We start from the raw sequence: 21,878 nt of genomic DNA on the forward strand, positions 1-21,878 counted from the left end.
TGAAAATGTGCATTTGCTCCCATCCAACCTGACAGAGCTTGAGAGGTGGAGAGGTGAGGTGAAGAATGGCAGATAATTGCCAAATGATGATGATCAAAGCTTGTCGCATTAAACAAAAAAGACTTGAGACTGTAAAGGTGCTTCAGCTAAATATTTAGTTAAGGGTATGAATACTTATGCAATGTACTTATTTCAGTTTTTTTATTTTTAATAAATTTACGAAGTTGTGACAATTCTGTTTTTGCTTTGTCAGTATGGTGTATGGAGTGTAGCTTGATGTGGAAAAAAGTAATTTAAAACAGTTTAACATAAGGCAGAAACGTAACAAATGTGAAAAAAATTAATACTTTCGCAAGGCACTGTATACACACACACACACACACACACACACACATATATATACTGTATATATTATATTAATAAATATATTACATATATTAATACATACATAATCTATATTAATCAAATAATGCTTCTCCTTATTTTTGCAATGATTAAGATATGACACTTTCATCTTGCAGAATAATACGTTAACTCTAAAATAGCATGTGCTAAATGTTTTCAAACAATGACATGACAAATTTAACCACCACATGATCAATAAAACACTTCTATCACAATTAGAAATGTTTTTTTTTCTTAAAATACATTAAAACATCAGTGCATTATCATCAAACTGCTATCATTAAAAAATATTAATGTATACCTCATCCCTCAAAGACTCCCAAAGACATTCAAAGCACTTTGAAAGGACAGAACGTTTTTGTTACTGATCACTTTTGCTCTTTTCTTTTGGTTTGATAAATGAGCTTTGCTGGACTGCTATTAAACTGGCTGTCTAACTTTCTAGATGGCAGCCAATTTAAAACCTGTATAACAACCTCTGAGATTTGACCCCGTCAAGACACATGTATGCAATAATTCATAATCTGTGCAATAACGATTCTGACCTCTTCATGAATTAAAATGAGACTGATGTTTTGGGGAATTCACTGAGATACTTGAATCAAAAAAGCTAGAAGAAAGGAAAAATAGTGACTGAGCCAAGTTTAATGAGTATTATCTATTTCTTTTCTGGGCTGCCTGTTTCATTAACATTGAGAACATCTATTTTTATCATAACAGTGTAGATGGTTTTTATCTCCCTGAAGTGGAATATTTGATGTAGCCATGGATACCATGGATATGTAAAAGCAATGTGTAAACACTAATGAGAAATAATTATGACAGGATGATTAGAACTCAGTAGTTCTCATTATTTCTCAAGGCCCACAAACACTTGTACAACCGCTTTGTGAGCCATCTGTTGTGCTTGTTTGGTATCTATGGGTGGGTTTAATTTTGTATTGATGATTTCATTTTGATTTGGGTTCTGGTACTGTCACAGTTGGCAAAATAACAAGTCTGATCTCACTCAGGGGAGAAGAGAAAACGTTCAACATCAGCAGATACTGTAGATGTCCCACAGACAGAAAAACTTACACCATGTTTAGTCATGTCCACATATATGAGGTCACTGTTCCCTAATGGGTGCACAGCAACAAAATACATACTTTCCATATCATACACATCCAGCCAAATGCTAATGGAAACGCCTAAAATACTTCATGCTTACAATAAAAGAAATGTGGGTTGCATTGAATCTAATAATTTGGAAGAGCTTATGTTTGTCTGAGCCATGTGTACCTGTTCCTGACACGGTGAGCTGTGACAAAGATTGAGCCCTGCTTGCAACGTGTTCTAATCCCATTTAATCAACAATTTACTGATTAGGGCTAAACAATATTGGGACAAAAAAAAAAAAACCTGACATAGCGACATTTTGTTTTCATTCAGTATATAATGTGATATTAAAAATACAGGAATTCTTACCAGATTAATACTTGGAAAGAAAGAATCATTCTAGATTTTGTTGGGGAGTGCATCTGCAGAGAAAAAAAATTAATAATAATAAAAAAACTTTTAGTGTAAATCCCACAGCTCGGATTCAGTGCAAACTAACATGGTGGCACCCATCACCCATTATAGATCAACTAACATGGTCATTATAAAGGTGTTTAAGCTACCAAATACATTTACTTACACGTATTTGAGAATCGGAATATCAGATATTTCATAATATAGTAAACATATTTGTGAATATTTTGAGTAAAAATGAAATAAAAGTGATACACCGCTATTGTGGCTGCGGTATGTCATGTGACAAACACGATGCGTGGAAACAGTAAAGCGATACATTCTAAAATAATGCTGCGTTCAAGTCCTCCTGGGACGTTTGCACTTACGAGTTGACATTCTAATTACGACGTCAGGTGCGTTCAAGTCTCTTTGGTCGGAACAAGATGACGATTTAACTTTTCTACATAAAATTCAACGATTTTTTAAAAATCTAAATCTACAAAATGATGAATAAAAAATGTGCATCATTGTGTTTTTGCTTTTTTCTGTTTTTATTCCATTTATAAAGGTGATGTAAACTGAATCATTATATATTCTATGGTAATTAATATTTCATACATGTAACTTGAAAATTACACGTTCAACAAATTTACTGTCAAAACAGATGCTGGATATCTATAGTCTTTGGCTGCATCCATTGCATCCGACATGTTTTTTTACTGACACGCACCCAACTCATATGCGTTCAACTCGTAATACGATCTATCCGGCATGACTTGAACGCACCATTACTGTTGCCTAAAAAACTCACAAACTTTGCATTCATTGAACGACAATATAAAATCCATTTACTGTGGCAAACACTGCTCACAATAGCATGAAATAGCATGACATGAAAGCCAATCAGTGATTTCTGCCCGGTGGATAGTTACGTGAAGTAGAAAACACTGGCTGTTACTGTCCGGTTCACTGTAACTGATAAGGCCTTCGTGGTCCAGCCATCCCTCTGGCATTCACGGGAGCCAGAATCTAATTATTTTCCCTGCATGGTCCAATGAGCCCTAAAGGTTAATTATTGTCTGTCTGCATGATACCCGACTGCCAGTGCACAATAAAAGCTGTTAGTCGCTGCAGATAGCAGCTAATGTCAGACTGTGTGTATCCAAGTGGCCGACATGAGTTACCAGGTGCAGTCATGAGGAGGATTCTATAGGAAACTTTCTTTCTGGCTTCATTTACTACGAAGACTAGCATGTTTGCTTTGTATTGCAGTGAAAAAATACTTCATAAAATATTTTCAGGGTAACTGACAACATGTAACAGATGCTCAGTAGAACATAAGTTGCATTGAACATGGAACAAAGCTACAAATTTTCCTTTTCCTTCTGAGAACAGTGATAATGCTAACATTCAGCCTAGCTTTACTTCGTCAGGCACAGCAGCTCCTCTTTAATCCCCTAAAAATACTGTCCTTCACTGGGCTGTTGCAAATTCTGGCCGATTTAGACAGCATCTGTGTGCTGTCCGTTCCCATGCACGTCATTGTTTAATTTAGTTTGTATATCAGAAAGAAGGCAAAAAACAGCAGTGACAGCTGGGGCCTTCACCAAATAATACCTCTCTTTCTCTCCTTTTCAATCACTAACTCTCTCTTTCAAGGAATACTTAGTCAGTAAACATGGAGGTCAACAGTTTTGAATCCTGTTGAACTTGAGTGAGGGTTGTGCACACGCAGATATGCAAGGCATACAGGCAGCTATCTATCTATCTATCTATCTCTTTCCATCTGTCCGTCCATCCATTGATGGCTTATTAAACTTTAAGTTTCAAGTTTAAAAATGGTCTTGACTCACTTTGCATTTCTAGTTAAAAATGACTCTTATATGAGTTTCTTTGAATTGCAATTCTGCAATAACTTTTTCATTTAGAGTGTGACAGGACCCTCAACAAGGCAGGGTTAAAGTGAAGAAAGCCTAATTAGTTTAAATTAAAAACATTAGAAGTCTACGGAGATCTTTCCCGTGCATAGCTGTACATGTTTGTGTGTATGTGAACGTACCTTGCGTGAGCAGCTGCAGAGTGCGGACCTCTTCTCTGACACGGAGCTGGAGGACCTGCTGTAGGATGTACTGTCTCTGACTCTCCTGCATGATGCCCATACGCTCCAACTTCCGGTCAGTGAGCCTCATCAGAGCTCGACCTGCACACACACAAACATATGAACATCAAACCAAGCTGGGCTGTACAAAGAAAAAAAAAAAAGACAAATTGCACATTTATAACACATAAAGAATAACTGTACTTGCCATTTATAAAGAGCTATTATAATGCCCTTGTGGAAAAACAGATTGTGTATTGTAATAACCTACATTAAAAGAACCTAAGGAGAATATATTGTAATTAGTGAAACGAAATAGCCTGGAATTTTTTCCTCCAGCTAGAAATATGATCAAGGTCAGATGAAGTTCACTGTCATTTTTAATCATCGCCTCACAAATATTCTCCTCATATCTGTGCTGATAAAAGTCATAATAGTGCCTGTCAATGCCCCAGTTAACAGCTGCCATTTGTGCACAATAAAGTTAAAGCCATTGTACCATCTCACACAACGCCTTGAAGTAGCGAAGCAGAAAGGCTACTAATGCATTTACACTGTGATGGAAATTGTTAATTCGGTTGTTTTTCGTGAAAGAGACCAAACACTGCATCATTATCTACAGAAAGGACGTTATTCAGATGGAGCATAGTACAATTTTCAGTGATTATGTTGCATTATGAGTGTGGATGCTCTGCTCCTGTCACTTGCTCCCTCTCTCTCTTAATGGTCATGTCATGTGTTTAAATCGAATTATGTCTCCGGTGAAGAGGAAAGCTACGTAGAACTGAAAAAAATTCACTGAAAGCTAGCCAAACAAACAATTTAGCTGACCCTTATCCACTGGAGAGCATTTCATGTGCTAATGCAAAAACCGGAAATTAAAAGGACAAAGGGGAACACACAGAAAAATTAAGTACCACTGTTTATCAGTAAATGACAGGGCAGCCTGTAAAAAGTCAGTAAAATTACAATAATTAAAAAGGCAAGAAACATATGTTAGAAAATTGGAAATAAAATAATACATGTAGTAAGCTTTATGATTAAAATATGCAATAAAAAAATGGGGAGAAGAAAAAAAAAAAACAACACTTCAGGGCACAATATCCTTTTTTCACTGGTCCACTGGTTCAGATTTCTACTGTCCATGCCAATAATTTCTGGCCCTATCACAAATTATAAAAAAAGAAGTAATATCTGTATTTTATTTGTATGAAAATACATACATTTTAAAATTCAATTCAATTAATTGTTTAGTAAGAATTATTTTCACATTTATCTAATTTTCCTACATCTATAAATATGTGACTATCACAGTTATAAATTCACGCACTTGCTGGAAAATTATAGATAGCATATGGTAATTTGTTTTTAAATATTCAAACCATTCTAACTGATATAGATCACAAATCACTCAGCAAAACCGCCTCTCTATATTATAATAATAATAATTATGTTACATTGGTGACATTTAAATGAGTATAATTAGCAACAACAATATTCACCACATTACAAAAAGTCAAATGTTTTAATCTGCAAGGCATAAAACAAATATACATGATCATCAAACGTCTCAACACAGTAACTGACTCCAAATTTACACTGGCCCTCCGTATTGTTGAGTCCTGCGCTAGATACATTTTGTGAACATTTTATTATCTTATGTAGTACTGTTTCTCTGTTAAATTTAAGTGATTTGACATTCATATATATTTCTTTGGAAAAAAGTCCGATACTAATGAAGAACGAGATTCTTTTAAAGTAAAAACAGATGTTCATGGCATTTTCTTTAGAGTCATTTTATAGGACAGCCTACAATAAAGCAATATAAGAACAAAAAAATCCTTTTTCATGCGTCTGATCAACTCAAACTGTATCACATTTTGATGCCATCTATATTTCTAAATAGAATATTGAGGCGCTATGAGCACAGATGGGGCCTCTTTAGTCACGGAACATTAGAAGCAGAAAATTGGAGTATGTGTGAGGCGTGTAGGTTGAGGTGATCGGGGTAAGGTATTTCAGTACGTTGGTAGAGTGCCAAACTACCCCTTCATTTGGCAGCATTTGGCTGAAACGCCTCAATGAGGAACAGAAACTCAGCGTGCCTTCTCTCTGAATCACTGCCATAAGTGTTTCACTGAGAAGATGAGTCAAAGCCTGGTTAAAGAAGAGAAGAGAGTGTGAAAACAGGAAAGAAAGAAAATAAGAGCGGAATACATATACAGATGGGAAAAGAGTTACAAATGCAAGTGCATGAGAAGAAATGGGAAAGGTGCTATTCTAAATAAATAACTGTCCAACCAAAACATTTGAGATGTTTCTTAGATGTTACTTAGCAGGAAAAACTGGTCACTGGGTAACAGCCGCCTCAGCAAGATAAGGATGCAAAAGAATTTAGTCTGGTAGAAAACAAAAAAGCATGAATTATTGTCTGCTATAGACACAAGATATGTTGGCCATCTATTGCGCAAATGACATTACACATAGTGCTTCACTTAAAGATGATTCAAAATAGAAATATCTTCTAATATTTTAGTTTTTTGAGACTATTCCCAAAAACCATATTGAAAGCTAGCTTAACAAAACAATCTGCAAAATGCAAAAACTGACTATTTCTGTAAAAGGACAAAGAAGGACAAAGAAATTTATTACAACTACTGCGCAGTCTGTAAAAAATTTTTTAATTGTGAATGTATTACTATTTGTAATGGAATATTAAATAATTATAATAAAAATAATGAGAAATTAAATGTGTTACATGCTATAAAAAATATGCAGCCTGTGCATCATGTGTTTGTTTGCTCTGAGTGGTGAAAATGGCCTTTTCATGTTTTAATGACCGTTAAAGTCTCTTCCCACACCTTACAGTAGGAGCTGAGCCAGGTGTCAGTGCAAACACTATCACTGCAGTTTTCTTTGTTCACGTTCCTGTGTCTACTTATCTTTGTGCAACTGACAGAGAAATGGTTTAAAAAAATTAACAGCATCTTGGATTTCAGCATACTGATCAGCCGGAAATCACGCTCCACACTTGGCTTCTTCTGAATACCGTTGTGACTGTTATCCAGTACTACTACAATAACCATTTAACAAAGGCTACAAGCTCAAATCAGTGCCTAAAAGATACATACACATAAAAACCAAAAGGTCAAGGTTTAGCAGGTTAGCATGAAGCAGTCAGCAGTTATTCAAAAGTAGTAGATGAAATGGTTTGCAAGCAACATTTAAAATCACAAACATGTCATTATATTATAGGAGCTGCAATCCACATATGTGAGACATTAGGGCAGATAAATTCACTCTCCTTCTCCCTCCGGTTTCTGGACTGGCATACTTGTCTTCAGTCCTGATGAATGGATTAGCTTAAAGCTCTCTCTCCCTCCACTGTCACTCTAGGGACCTGTCCCTTTTACATGTGAACCAAAAGCCTGGCTAATTACTGCTCCAACAACCAGGAGGGATGACAGACAGAAAGAGAGAGCGAGAAGGGGGCTGGGGTGGCTCTGGGGCCTATAAAGATGGAAATTAACCTCAATTTCTCTGACAAAACTCTCATGGTGAACAAGCAGGACTGTACTTGAGAAACACTGAGGCTGCTTGGACTGGTGAAGGAAACTCCTCAGGTGATACTGTAGCATACTTCACATAGTTTAACCTCAGCTGCATTCATGAGTCCCAAGAGGACCTTTCATACTCTCATTCTTTCTGTCACACATACACACACATATAGACACACAACCTGGCAGGCTCGCTAGCCCCTCAAACTATCGCAGAGCCTGAGTGCATAGCTGCCAAGTACGTCCCTACGCAGATCCATACAGAGTACCATCCAACAGGCAAGATTATGCTGCAAAATTACCTACTTTACATGGCAGAGGACCAAATACTATATGAAAAATGCCAGTGAGAATTTGATGCTGTAAATCTGATGCTGAACAGAACGTTCTGCTACATTTACTTGGAAAAAATTTTATATATTATTTTCTATATTACATATATCATCAAATGGTGAAATGTCAAAAATTCAGCATTTCAGCATTTTTCAATGTTTTTTTTTTTTATGTAGTAAAATAGTATTATAAAGAAACCTTTACATTGTTCTCATTAAAATTACTAACATTTATAAAGTAAAACATTTGGTTTGGACCTGGTAAGTATAAACATTGTCAGTGAAGTTCATGCAAGTTCAGAAGGATTGATGTATGAAGGTTCATTCACCTGTTTCAGTCACATGACTTTTCTGTTCAACCTCCATATAGTTATATACAGAAATATAAGCCTAAAGTACAAGTGTAGAAGAAAAAATACGAGGTCAAGTCCTGCAACGGCTTATCTTCAGTGTTCCTAAAGTTCCTAGGACATCCCTAGGACAACTTAAGTCCAAATCACTTGAAGTAGATTGAACTGTTATCATTATTTGGACTGTCCTGTTGCTGAGCCCATATTGATCACTAGATAAGAGGACAATGGCATTTGGCATTTAATCAAAAGAGGGCAGATAGTAAGAGTTACAGGGATGAATAGAACATAAGGAGAGAAAGAGAGAGAAAGACACCGATGATTAGCGATGTGCATTTGTGCTGGCAACAACCCCACACTTGATTGTGAACGTAACTTCTACTAAATGACTTCAAGGAGGAAAATCAGCATAATTTTAAAGCGGTTTAAGTGTGTAAATGTAAAATACGTTCTCATATCCCAGCTTAATATGAAAAGACAGCCGTAAGTAAGTCATCTGCAGGCACTGAGGCGATATCAAAGCATTGCTTTTTTTGTTTGAGGATCCCGACCAGCCTGAAGTGGCTCAACCAATGGTGTGAGTTTGGGGGTGGGGCTTGTGCTTGTTAGACCAATAGCAGACGAGGGCAGTTTTTATCTAGAAACCTGTTTGACAATAATTGTTGCAATACCATTTGGTGGCTCTAGTGATGCAGAAATTTCACATTAGCACATTCTGATTTTACTCTGAAAAATGTGAAAAAAATAAATTTTTTTGAAAAAACTAAAATCAGTCAACTGGGACTTTAGCTATGTGACCACCAGAGTGGCAAACCATTATGAATGAGCAGTCATAACATACCATGTCTTTCACATGACATACGCATTTGGAAAGATCCTATAGCAAAATTTTATGCTTTGCCGCAGGCCTCCATTTCCCCAGAATGTAAATCTGCAGCATTATCAAGATGCTCATTATACTTCATCCAGAAAAACATCAGTTGTGTGAGTCATCCGCTACATAGTGGCATGCAAACCGCTCACCTCTACATCCATCAGAACACGACTATTTCCTCTTTTATTACTTATAACAGCTATAAAATGCTTGAAAATGCGAGTGATCACAGTCAAATTATTAATTGTTAATGTAGCCATCAATAGACTAACACTGTACACCATCCCCCCACCCCTCAGAATACTTCAAAACACAAACATTGCAGTAGTTTCATTCAGGCCACATCATGTTCTTATCCTCCAACATCACCACAATTCAATCTGATCTTTCCTCTCCATCCTTCTCCCCAGAATACTGAAAAATTGATCTGATGGCTCTGAATTGCATCCCTGCGGAACACTGCAATTTCAGACGCTCATACCTCATCATCCCGCTCGCGGAAATCACCGCCGCGCTACCGAAGGCTGAAACTGTGCTGTTCTGTGAAGACATCGTGCTGAATCCCAAATATACACGACTGCTATCTGAAGCCCTTGAAGTCAGAAGTCTAGGGTTGAATTACATTGGGATTTAGCAGATTATTCAGATATAATTGGCATATTTCTTCCCTAACTTTAATGAACCTTTTATTATAACAGCAAAAAATATAATATGAATGGTTAAGATCCATTGGTATCACATTAACGACACAAATTCCAGGTTTAATGGCAATTCCAACAAATGAAAGAGACAATGTATTTTTGATTCAGTCTCAGATAATCAGAGTACTGTGTATTTCAGCTCAACGAGATCATTCAGAAAACCTTCAGTCTATGCTGCTTTTCACCAGCTATCTCAACGTCATCACATCTCTGATGGTCATTGAACAGCACACTGAAAATAATGGAAAGTACCAAGTAAAAAAATCCAGCAAAGAATGCATATAACATGGAACAACTGCAGTCACTGCTGTGAAGACATCATTACACGCAGTTTACAGACAGGATTGTGTTTATAGAGGGTGTGACGTCAGGTCGATGTTTAGTCTGGGTCCTTTGATTCAGCCCAGAGTGGAAGCTGGGAATGTTTTGTAGAAAACATCATTGCAGCTATTTATGTGTTAGGGCTGAATATGTGTTTAACTCCAAAGAAATCATGTGTTGAATCTTTTAAGATCTATTAATATCTTAAAAAGAGGCATTTCAGCAAGCATCAGATTTTCTATGTCCATTTTACAACATATAATTTTCATGTTAAATATGAAACTCAAATACATATAAATTCACTCTTATGAAAATGTCAGAAGAAAGATCAAATTGGGACTGCATGACAAATGCAGTCTATATAGTCCATAAAAAAGCTCATATACTTCGCCAAGACCACCAGTGTGCTGCCTGATGGGAGTCTCTTTTACATGAGTTGTTTATAACTCTTATTAAAGTCAAATAAATAAACCCAATGTCTCACCACACCCAGTATTCTCTGGACTGATCTGACCAGCAGTGAGCCAGAAGGCCTGCACAGACATTGACTGTCCAGTGCATGTGGAAGCACGAGAAGAGCCAGCTTACTAGGAACATCCCAGCTGGATTCCTTTATCTTGTCAACAGAAGATCTGTCAAACTTTCCTTTCTTTCCTGTAAAACCACAGAGAATGAATGATCCAATTGCCACACCAGACCGAACAGTGGCATTTTTCATAATTGCTGTGAAACATGCCTCAAAAATGGACACTTGGGTTACAGTGACACCATAAGTCAAAGTGTCCACTTCAGATTTTATTGCTTAAATCCAAAATTTGATTATGCTTGTTCACATGAATTTTTAAAAGCACCACATAATAGACTGGAGAGGCAACCCTGGTATTTATTATTGTGTTTTATGTATTATAATTCATTAATAATATGTACATGATATTCTTTACAGTAAATCAAGGGCACAATTATTACATTGCTTTAAAAACAAAAACAACAAAAAAGCAATAATTCTGACCTGGCTGTTCTAACTGATGTGTTATTGTCACGAATCAGGCCTCTGTGGCTCTCTCCGACGGCCTCCGGAGGGCACCCTCTCCCGAGTACTAACGTTTATGGACTACATTTCCCATACACCCCGTACCTGGGACTGATCACTGGCACAGGTGTTTCCCCTTAGCTTCCCTATTTAAGCAGCTCCCAGACTCTCAGTGGTTGCGAAGTCTTGTATTGCCCCGGCTACATTTCTGAGCATTTATCCCGTTTTGAGATCTCTTGTGTATTACCTTGGACTGTTACTACTAGTGTGATTCTCTGCCGCCTGCCCCGACCCTCGCTCTGCTACTGTTTATTCTCCTGGATTATCCCTGCTGTTCGTGACGCTGTTGACTGATTACTGCCTGTTTAACTCTGCCTTTGATTCTAATAAAAGCTGCAAATGGATCCGCACGCCTCTGACTCTTCGTTACAGTTATGATGCATTTGAAATTGAAATTTGATTAATATCCAGTATTTGTTCAATTTTTAAAAAAGCCCAGACTGTAATAGACAATGCCATTTAATGTGGTTTTTGCTGTTTGCACTGTCATCCATAAAACAGATCTGACATTCACAGTCTTATGATCGACCTTGCGTACATATATATATATATACAGTGGGTACGGAAAGTATTCAGACCCCCTTAAATTTTTCACTCTTTGTTATATTGCAGCCATTTGCTAAAATCATTTAAGTAAATTTTTTTTCCTCATTAATGTACACACAGCACCCCATATTGACAGAAAGAAACAGAATTGTTGACATCTTTGCAGATTTATTAAAAAAGAAAAACTGAAAAATGCTCAGTATTTAGTAGAAGCACCCTGTATCGCAAGGGACTCACGGGCGAGCTACAGTCAGAGCTCGCCTGCCGTGATGAGGGGAGGACCCTCGAACAGTTAATTGAGCTCTCCATCCGCATTGATAATCTAATGCGGGCACGACGTCCTCCTCGCCAATGTCCTGTGTATCCTCCAGCGGCCACAGCTCCCGTTGAATCGGAACCCATACAGATTGGTTTCACTCGCCTCACCGATGAGGAACGAGAGAGAAGAATGCGGAATCGTCTCTGTCTCTACTGCGGCCTATCGCACAACGCTCACTACAGTTCATGAATGAATATCTCATTTTAATGTCCAATTAGCCATTATCTGTCTAACAACAGCTGGTTATTTAACAAGCATTAATTGTGGTATTATATAGTGTTGTGTTTTCATAACCCTACTGTGCTGTGGCCCATGGGATTGATGTCTATTTGAAATCCAGCCCAGAGTTTCATTGTATCTGACAGAGCAGCTCTGGTTCAGTCATTCTCTCTTATCTTCTTGGCTGTATATTACACAAAATGAGTGCACCTTCTCCCCTGATTACACCTACGCTATCAAAAATATGTGCTTAACTCATTTACCAAAGCACTCGCTGCCTCTGTCTTTGTAATTACTGCAGATTAGGGACTAATATCTAATTATGCCTTAATATGCTTTAATGCATTTTTAATGACAGCTCGGTGTTCCAGTCAAACTCTCAGAGCGATTTGGGAGATGTGTCGAAGCGGTGAGGGAGAATCTCAACAGTCGTATGTTGGCGATGCAAAGGTTTATCTTACTACGCTCTGGTTCAAATGGAAACAAACCGACACTTAATAGTAAGTATTAGTAATTAGGTAACTTAATAGTTAGTAATTTCACGCTCTCTCAAAGCTTTATTTGAGGCTGCCTGTGCCTGGTTTGATGTAAAGCTGAATGAAAGCGCTTGCAAATTCTTCAAAAATCCTCTGAATTTCAGAATGAATGGACTCTAAAATGTGATCTGATGAAGACATAACGATTAATCAATACAAGTTTCAGAGGCTTCACTGTATAACTCCACATCCCTTGAAGCTCTGATGGATGCATTATTTTTTAACTTTTTGAAACAATAAAAAAAAACAAATGAATTAAAAATAAACCTAAATGACATGCAAGTTCTCAGACATATGGCTTAATCTAAAGATAAGATAAAAAATGTTCATCACATAATATAGTCCAATATTAGATGATTCTGCAGATGTATAAAATTCAACTGATGTGCAAATGATCAAATGATCTGCATCTCATTCATTCAGATTTGTTTAAAATTATTAACATGCAGATACACACCGTGGTATGGAAGAAAACCACACCAGAAAGCATCTGTTTAATGTGCTTTTGCACAAACAAGTTAGTTTTAACATTGTAGTCTTGTGATTTGGCACTGATCTATCTCTGTTTACTCTAATGAAATGTGTTGTGCTATGCATGGTATGACCAGAGATGGATGCAAATTGTATTGTGTCTCTAATTGGTAAGGCCTGATGTTTATGACCTGATTCCTGTTAATTAATACTGGATCGTCAAATCGAGCAGCTTGCATATTTTCTGCATAAATTATGGCTAATTGGATCACGCATCACCCTAATGCAAATCACATTCACAATTCTTCCAGTCAAACTAGAACAATCCAGAATGGACATAACATTGCTTTAGTTAGCATTACTCACGACAGTTGGCCAAATCATGATAAATCACCACAAGAACTTTTCATCAAGAGACCTTGGAAACTGAAAATTTTCAGGACGACTGCTCTTGATTAAAGGACCTCAGTTCATCAGCACTGTGCAATTATGCTACTGCAAAGAAAGTCATGATTATAAACAAAGCACAGCAAATCACTCCATGATCTATTTGACCGCAAAGATTGATTTTGGTTTACTGCATCTCATCTGACATCTTGGGACTATAAGACAATTGACCCTGATTTCCAACTACAAATTTTAACATTTGTATTTTATAAAATCAAAAATGACAATGTTAGAGTTGTCAAAAGAATAAATTATATATAAATGTAATAAATTCTATATTATAATTATATATAATTATATATTGTTTTTTAAAAAAGTACAAAAACGCAATAAAATTTAATAATACAAATTTTCTCTTAATAACATAACATAACATAACATAACATAACATCGGGCTGTACGAGTTAAACACCTCCAAAAATGTTAACATATTGGATTTTGATGCTATGCCTGCACCATGCAAGCAATTCATCTCTATGATGCTTCTTGAAGTAAAAACACATTAAAGCACAATACAACATGAAAAACCGTGGTACATTCATCCATCACTAGTTAGGTTACAACATTAAAACGACACAAGCATACATAAATTCCCCCGACATGCCTCCTCAACTACACAGGAACCCCTGCTGAGCTAATAAACATCAGAATGCAATCATCTAGGCTGAGCCGGCAGCAATTAATGGCAGTGCCATTATGAATGTCTTAATGTAAGTGGAATGTGTGCGTAAGCGTTGGACTGTGGGTATTTGACCTTGGACAAGATCATTGTAAGACTGACAGGGTGCCTGTGTTTACCTGTGATGTCGTGCTGCTTGAAGGAGTCACTGTAGACTTGGTGTTGATTGGGACAGTGTTTCTTCAGCCATTTACACACGTCCTGCTGGCTCCACAGGGCCACGGGTTTGGACAGCTTCACAGTTCCCGGCTGGGCAAGAGAAAAAGATAACAGAATGTAAATGCAGAATCTTTTCACCTCTTCCCCAGAATAAAAAATATGTCATTATTTGCTCACAGTATTGAAGCATTCAAGATTCCAAGCCTTACAGAAGTTGTTATTCACAGAAAATATAAATTTTTTCATCATAGTTTGTGCTATATACAATACCTAAATGATGAATGAATCAGATCTTTTCAATAAACTGGTTGAACCACTTCACAAAACAAGTCAGAACGATTCATTTATTGTACAAATGATCTGGTTCTTAAGTTCAATTTACTGATCATCAGTGAATAAATTTCACTTGATACTCACATAAACTGGTCACATAACTTCATTAAATGTGGAAAAATATGGACTACTTTTATTTGTGACCTTTTTAAGGCTTAAATGCTTCAGTTCCCATTCACTGTAATTGCATTAAAAATAGCAACTGACACATTCTTAAATGTATTCCACAGAAGTCATACGAGTTAGGAAGAACACGAGGGTGAATAAATAATAACAAAATGCCATTTTTGGGTGAACTATCCCTTTAATGACTGCCTCCTGTTTGAATGCCACTACTTGCCATTTGAGTATGGTGTGAGCTGAATTCAGAGCGTCTGGAAAAAGGGCCACTGTGACAGCGCTGTTGAGAGCTGAAGTGTAAGCTACCTTTAGGAAGCAGGCTAATTCAGCAGCGACAGAGCTCAGGCAAACAAACAGATGCTGAGTCAGTAGAAACAACCTCCAGTGGGGCAAGAGTCACAGCCCAACTAAAAACAGCACCGAGCTAATTAACCCAAGATATCTGCCACTGAGCTGCGAGGGCAGGCATTACAAAAGGATTGATGAGGTTTAATACATAAAGATACATTACACTGCATTGAAAGAGCAGTGCGAGTGGAGATACCATCGTGAGCTCCGATTCACAGAAGACTTTAAGAAGTTGTGAGGACAGGAGTCACCAATTCTGAAGTTCCTGCAGGTAGGAGACAAGTGGGAATGGCTTTGTAGGTGGATTCCCAGCCAATTAAATGAAGACGAGTGACAGATGAGATACTGAGGGGAGGAAAAGTGAGCTAACTGAGCTTTTAAATTATAACACACACACACACACACACACACACACACACACACACGCAAACACAATGTCACAGTCATTCTGTCCTTGGTATAATTAGACAATTCAAGAATTTTCATGTTACTATAGCAACAAAGCATGATGACTTGAAGATATGAATGCATAACAGCACTAAAATCATCATTTACGACAACAGGAGTCAGAACTCATATTGGAGGCATTGTAGGCTTATGATTTGAAGGGTTGATCGATATAAACAATATTTATTATTAAAGATGAAGGAGAAAAATATATGGCTTCAATGAAAATGACAATATACGTTTTTATTAATGCATTTTATTGTTTGATGAAATGGCGATTTGATTAACTTGTCTATTTCTCAAATATATGGCTCAAAAGTTTATATATGATTCACAATAAATTGAACTGAAATTTAATAAGACAGATGGACAGCCTAAATCAGAGCAACAATGCAGACTCTGTGCATTGGAGCGCCATCTTGTGGTGAATAGTTTAACTATCAAAAATATTTGTGATGCCAGTGAGTTCAATGTATGCACTATGCAGTGAGAAAATATGCTAGCTTTTGTTCACAGAAGCCAATGTAAAATGCTGTAAATGTTGTAAATTTGAACTCTGCATCACTTATTAAATGATAATAATAGAAACTGTAAAAAATGGGCATTAGCTATATTTCATTCCAAACTCAAATGAAAAAAAGAAAATATTATTTGCTAAACTAAACTGACAAAATCTTAATGGTCACATATTTGTCAGGGCCCGTAGCCTATTTATCAAGCCTCTGAGAATTACTCTCAAGAACGCTGCTAAGAACTGACTTAAGTGTAAAATAAATTCTTGGCTCAAAGCGGCGCTTAAAAGTTAGTTATCAAGCATCTCAGTTGTAATTTAAGCGAAGTGTAGGACTAAATCTTAAGTGTGAGTCTCAGAGTTGATTCACGACACTTTGCTGTGCCACAAACGGGATTTTGGATGACGAAATACGCATGGACCAATCACTGAATAGATTTCCTTATTTAAGAATATTCTCAGATAAATTCACATTGAATGGTTAAATTCCTAATAGGAGTTTACATTCAACACACATTTGACAATAAAGAATTTTCAAGAGAATACATTATGGTAAGGAAACGAATCGTCATCACAACCTTAATTTAGGGTTGTGCCGGTGTTCTGTCGATTTGTGCTACCCTGTCAGATTTTGCAACCTCCCATTAAAACAGTGGGTAGTGCAATTCGACAATCAAAAATGCTATCTGTAAAATTATGGTTCATTAGCGTCTACACCTACCCCAACCCTAAACCTACCCTTACAGTAATGCAAATACAGTAATTATGTGTTATATTCGCTGTTGTGGCTAGAAGGGATACAGCTACAGGAAACCAACAATAAATAATTGTTTCTACCTATTAGATTGTGTTTTATTGAAGTTTACACCTACCCCAACCCTAAACCTACCCTTACAGTAATGCTGATACATTAAATATTGTTGTTCAGCGTGAGAAAAAGGACACAATATTGATGTGCACATGCGCAGTAAACCCTGGTAGGACAATCTGACGGGTAGGATAATATGTCAGGACACCGGTAGACGATAGTATGTATCGACGATAGTTGGAGATATCACCTGTGGCTGATTTCTTTGACGACAGCAAGAAGATTCTATCTTTAGTGATGCAGCGCGGAGAGTGTGCAGTGTAAATAAGGGGTAAGAGATTTATTCATGATACAGTGTAGGTAGCTTCACTGATTATAACGGGAGTGTTTTTAAAGAGCATATACTACTCGCACTAGACTAAAGTCAGTTATGATGTTCTTTGATAATGTAAATCCTCTTTGCTCGTTTCTGTTTGAATATCTGAGGAAATGTAACTGTTTTATTAACTGCTCGTCGTCAAACATTTCAAGAACATTCTTCCTCTCCTGAAAGATTTGCGCATGTCTCTGTCTCCTCAGCGCCATCACAAGCCCCTACTGGCAACTCCTAACCACTTGAGAGACCTCTCGAGCTGTCTTAAATAACTGGGAGAGTAAGAGTGATTCTTAGCTTTAAGAAATTTGATAACTTGCTTTTATACTTAAGTTTGAAAGTAGGAGTAAATTTAATGAATTCTCAGCACTTAAGACTAAAAGGGCACTTTGAGAATCTTGATAAATACGGGCCCAGATTTTCCGATTGCCAAAAGTCACAATTTACACGTGTCTCGAAGAAACACGCAAAGCCAAGCATTTCTTACAATATGGCAGGTGACAAGATAAGCAGTTTCTTTTGTAATATTAATTCATGTAAGAATCATTAAAGATAATAAGCAAAAGTAAACCACTGTGCTTTGGTAGATGAACCTTGTGTATATCTATAATTTGATAAGATTGAAATACAATGTAATCTACTGTCACTAATACTACAACAATAAGGTACATTTTGGGATGTATTCAGTCTTTTTATATCTCCAAAATTAGTGAGATTCTCTACTATACACAACAATTCAAAAGTTTTTACTTATATTCAGCAAGGATGCATCAAGTTAATCAAAACTGACAGTAAAACATTTTAAAGAAAAAAAACCCTAATAATTTTATAAAATATATCTATTTCAAAGAATCTGATAATATTAAGCAGCACAACTGTTTTCAAAATTGATAACCGTTTCTTGAGCACCAAATCAGCGTATTAAAATAGCTTCTGAAGGATCATGTGACACAAAAGACTGAAGTAATGGCTGCTGAAAACTCAGCTTTACCATCACAGGAATAAATCACATTTTAAAATATATTAAAATAGAAAACTTATTTTAAATTGCAATAATATATCACAACATTACACAATATTACTTTACTGTAGTTTTGAGCAAATAAATGCAGCCTTGGTGAGGATCAAATATTTTTTACGATTTCTTTTAAAAATCTTACAGACCTAAACTTTTAAGCGGTAGCATAATTATAGAAGTCATTAGTGTTTGAGATCATGGTAATAGTCTTGAATCTATTCTCACCCTGGAGAGCTCAGATTCTGAGACGGAGCGTTGAGGTGGAGATCGTCGCTGGAAACCAGGACTCTGGTCCTGAAAGCCTGGGCTGTCATCATCCAGTCCATGATCAACAGACACTTCCTCCAGGTGTGAGGTCACATCCTCTGCACACACCTGATGGTCAATCCCATTCTGGGTCAGATTGCAGTGAACAGCTGTGGAAATCAACAAGTCCAGGACTGGTTAGTGACCAATAATGGCCATAAGGTGGAGCCATTGTGTGCAGATGTGAACATACTGTAGATGTAACTGATGACTCTTTCCAGACTACATAACAAAAAGACATGAAATGACTCCCCAATGAAGGTTTAACACATAATATTGTGAATAAGTTATTGACAGTAATTCAGTTGCACATCTTGCAAAATGTATCTTTAGAGCTGAAGTGTGCAAGAGCACCTCCTTTAAAAATTTTTTTTGTAATATGTAATGCTAAATAAAGTTTTAAATGCCAAAACTGACATTTTGCCGGGTCTTTGAAGAATACAAAGCATTAATTCCAGCATTTAAGGCATGCTTTTTAATAAATACGTTTCACATTGTCCTCTAGATGGCATGAGATGACAAAATTATGTGTCTACCGAGGCTTGATAGACACCACAGCATTTCTATAATGCTGTCTGATTGAAATCAGATGTCTCATGCACTTTTTAGGACAAACCATAATGTTAATGGACACAGAATATCTTATAACTTTTATTTAAAAAAAAAAAAAAACAGGGCTTTTATATTTCTCAGAGAGAACAGAATCATTTGGTTAATGCTTACAGTCCATTTTGTGATTATTTTAGGTATAATTTTAATAAAGAAAGAAATAATTCTTTTAAAACTCAGTCTTAAAAGCTTTTGCTTACAAAGCACATTTAAAGCTTTTTCTGTCTGTCGTTGTGACAAACTGCAGAGCGTTAAAGAGTAAAACACTTGAACAAATCCGTCTGTCATGTTATCTGAAGTGAATTGAGGCCAAGCAGATGAGAGACAGACGAAGCTTGTTCTGGCAGAAATTACACAAAGCTGAAGACTGAATTTAAAGCCCCAAATAAAACCGAGTGCTGCCTCATAGCATGGAAACATAGGGTGGTTAATGACTAACCACAGATCTCTAAGACAACCATATGTGATTACGTTCAGAGTACATGTGACTAGAAAATCATCACTGAAGCATCATATATGCCAACTGTGTTTAATAGTTAATAATTCAATCATTTCCATCCCATCTGTTTGCAAACAATAAACAAGCAACTTACAATAGAGCATTTAACAACCACGGGGGGAAATTAGTTTATTCAAGGGATAGCTCAACCAAAAACTTTCATTCTGTCATTGTTTTGCATTGTTTGTGTCCTTTTAAAACATGTATTAATCTTTTCTTCTGCGGAACACAAAAGGAGATGTTCAGCAGAATGTCCATGCTGCTCCTTTCCATACAATGAAAGTAAATGGTGACAACCCTACATTCAGTCTAATCCTGTGATCCTATATAGCTTTAAAAGACTATATTAATATAGTGCATAATTCATAGAACTACTTTTACGATGCTTTATTTGTGCTTTTTGTCGTTTTTTGAGCTTGGCAGCCTATCCACTGTCTTTTTATGGACGAGAGCACAAAAGCAGCTTGGACATTCTGTGAAATCTCTTTTGGTGAAAAGAAAGCCAGTCATACAGGTTTGGAATGACATGAAGGTGAGTATATGTTCAGAATTGTAATTTTTTGGTGATCTCTCTCTTTAATTCTACTGGGATGATAAGCTCAACAAGCTCTCAATGCTAACACCAGCCTGTGGCATTGCGTAACAGGTCATCAAATGAATCTAAGCCATGATGACATCTGCTGAATACCATTAGTGAGAGAAGAGAACGACTGATAACTTGAGCAGAACAAATTTCTCTGCTATTATTTACTGAGCCCGTTGCTGTGAATGCTGGGAATATTCATCCAGTCTGATGTGTCTGTTCCAAAACAGACAGAGCCAGTGCATTTACAAGAAAGAAGCAGCCTTGAAACAAAAGCAACTTAGCATGCAAAGCACGAAGCGCTTCCTTCTCTCAGATTCCCTCCCTTTCTCTTTTCTCCATGCTTCGCTCTCCATCTTTCTTAGGTTCCACAAAATTGAAACCATTCGGTCAGGTTGTCTAATGGCCAGGCACTCCACAGGATATATAAATTATACATTTAATTCAATTCAATTTTCACTTTATTGTTAGAATTTCTTCCAAAAAATGTCTTGCATCCCATAGTGTTTACTAACATCAATTCACATCAATACACATTACACAATACAATACACACACACACACAAAAATCCATTCATTTCAAAGACAGAGCATTGCCCTTGATTTGTGTGTTTGGAGGGGTGTACATGTGCCGGAGGGTTATGTTGGGCCTTGAGGTGGGTAGGATGCTTTTTCTGCCTTAGCCTCTAAATATAGATCAGAATGTTCTTCCTCTCTTCTGTACGACATGCGCACTGAGAGAAGGAAGCGAGAGACAAGAGGGAGAGATGCTTCACGGTTTAATCCAGCCCTGCTTTCCTCCCCCTCATTTAAAGCACTAGTTCACCCAAAAATTTAAATGCTGTTAATATGTACTCACCCTTATGTCGTTTTTATTTTTATTTTTTAAATGGAATAAGAAAAAAAAATGGAGGAATATTCACAACAGCTTAGTGATCATAGAAACTTCATAAGGAAAAAAATTAACCACTGAAAACACTTGTGTGCTTTGGGCCAGTAAGATTTTTTAAAGAAATGAATGATTTTATCTTACAAGGAAGCATTATATTGATCAAAAGTGACAAGGACATTTATAATGCTACACAAAATTGGTATTTCTAATAAATGCTATTCTCTTGAACTTTCTATTCGTTAAAGAATCCTGAAAAAAATTATCATGGTTTCCATAGGGTTGAGCGATTTCTAGCAAATTGGCATCGGACGATGTCTACAGTGAAACATCGTGACGGACGATGACATCGGCGGCGGGGGGGGGCGGGGGTAGGGGGGTGCCTGAAGCGTGAAACAAATAACGCATAATAAGAAGCCACTAAAAGGTTAGCCGC

General features: G+C 36.9%; 1 protein-coding gene across 3 annotated transcripts in view; it reads right to left on the minus strand.

Annotated features, from left to right (window-relative positions):
* Positions 1-21,878, minus strand: part of samd12 (sterile alpha motif domain containing 12) — an 89,556-nt gene that overhangs the window by 50,820 nt on the left and 16,858 nt on the right. For 2 of the 3 annotated variants that reach the window (XM_016509885.1, XM_016509883.1), the window contains exons 2-5: positions 18,782-18,972; positions 14,559-14,688; positions 3,959-4,099; positions 1,888-1,925 (exon numbers count right to left, since the gene is read on the minus strand). In XM_016509885.1, the coding sequence (XP_016365371.1) occupies positions 1,903-1,925; positions 3,959-4,099; positions 14,559-14,688; positions 18,782-18,972 (485 nt within the window). In that variant the 3' untranslated portion in view covers positions 1,888-1,902. Of the gene's footprint in view, positions 1-1,887; positions 1,926-3,958; positions 4,100-14,558; positions 14,689-18,781; positions 18,973-21,878 lie in introns of those variants that run through there. The other variant, XM_016509884.1, reaches the window with a different exon arrangement.

Source organism: Sinocyclocheilus rhinocerous, unplaced genomic scaffold, assembly GCF_001515625.1.
Source record: "Sinocyclocheilus rhinocerous isolate Xijiao unplaced genomic scaffold, SAMN03320098_v1.1 scaffold53, whole genome shotgun sequence".
Classification (NCBI taxonomy): Eukaryota; Metazoa; Chordata; class Actinopteri; order Cypriniformes; family Cyprinidae; genus Sinocyclocheilus; species Sinocyclocheilus rhinocerous.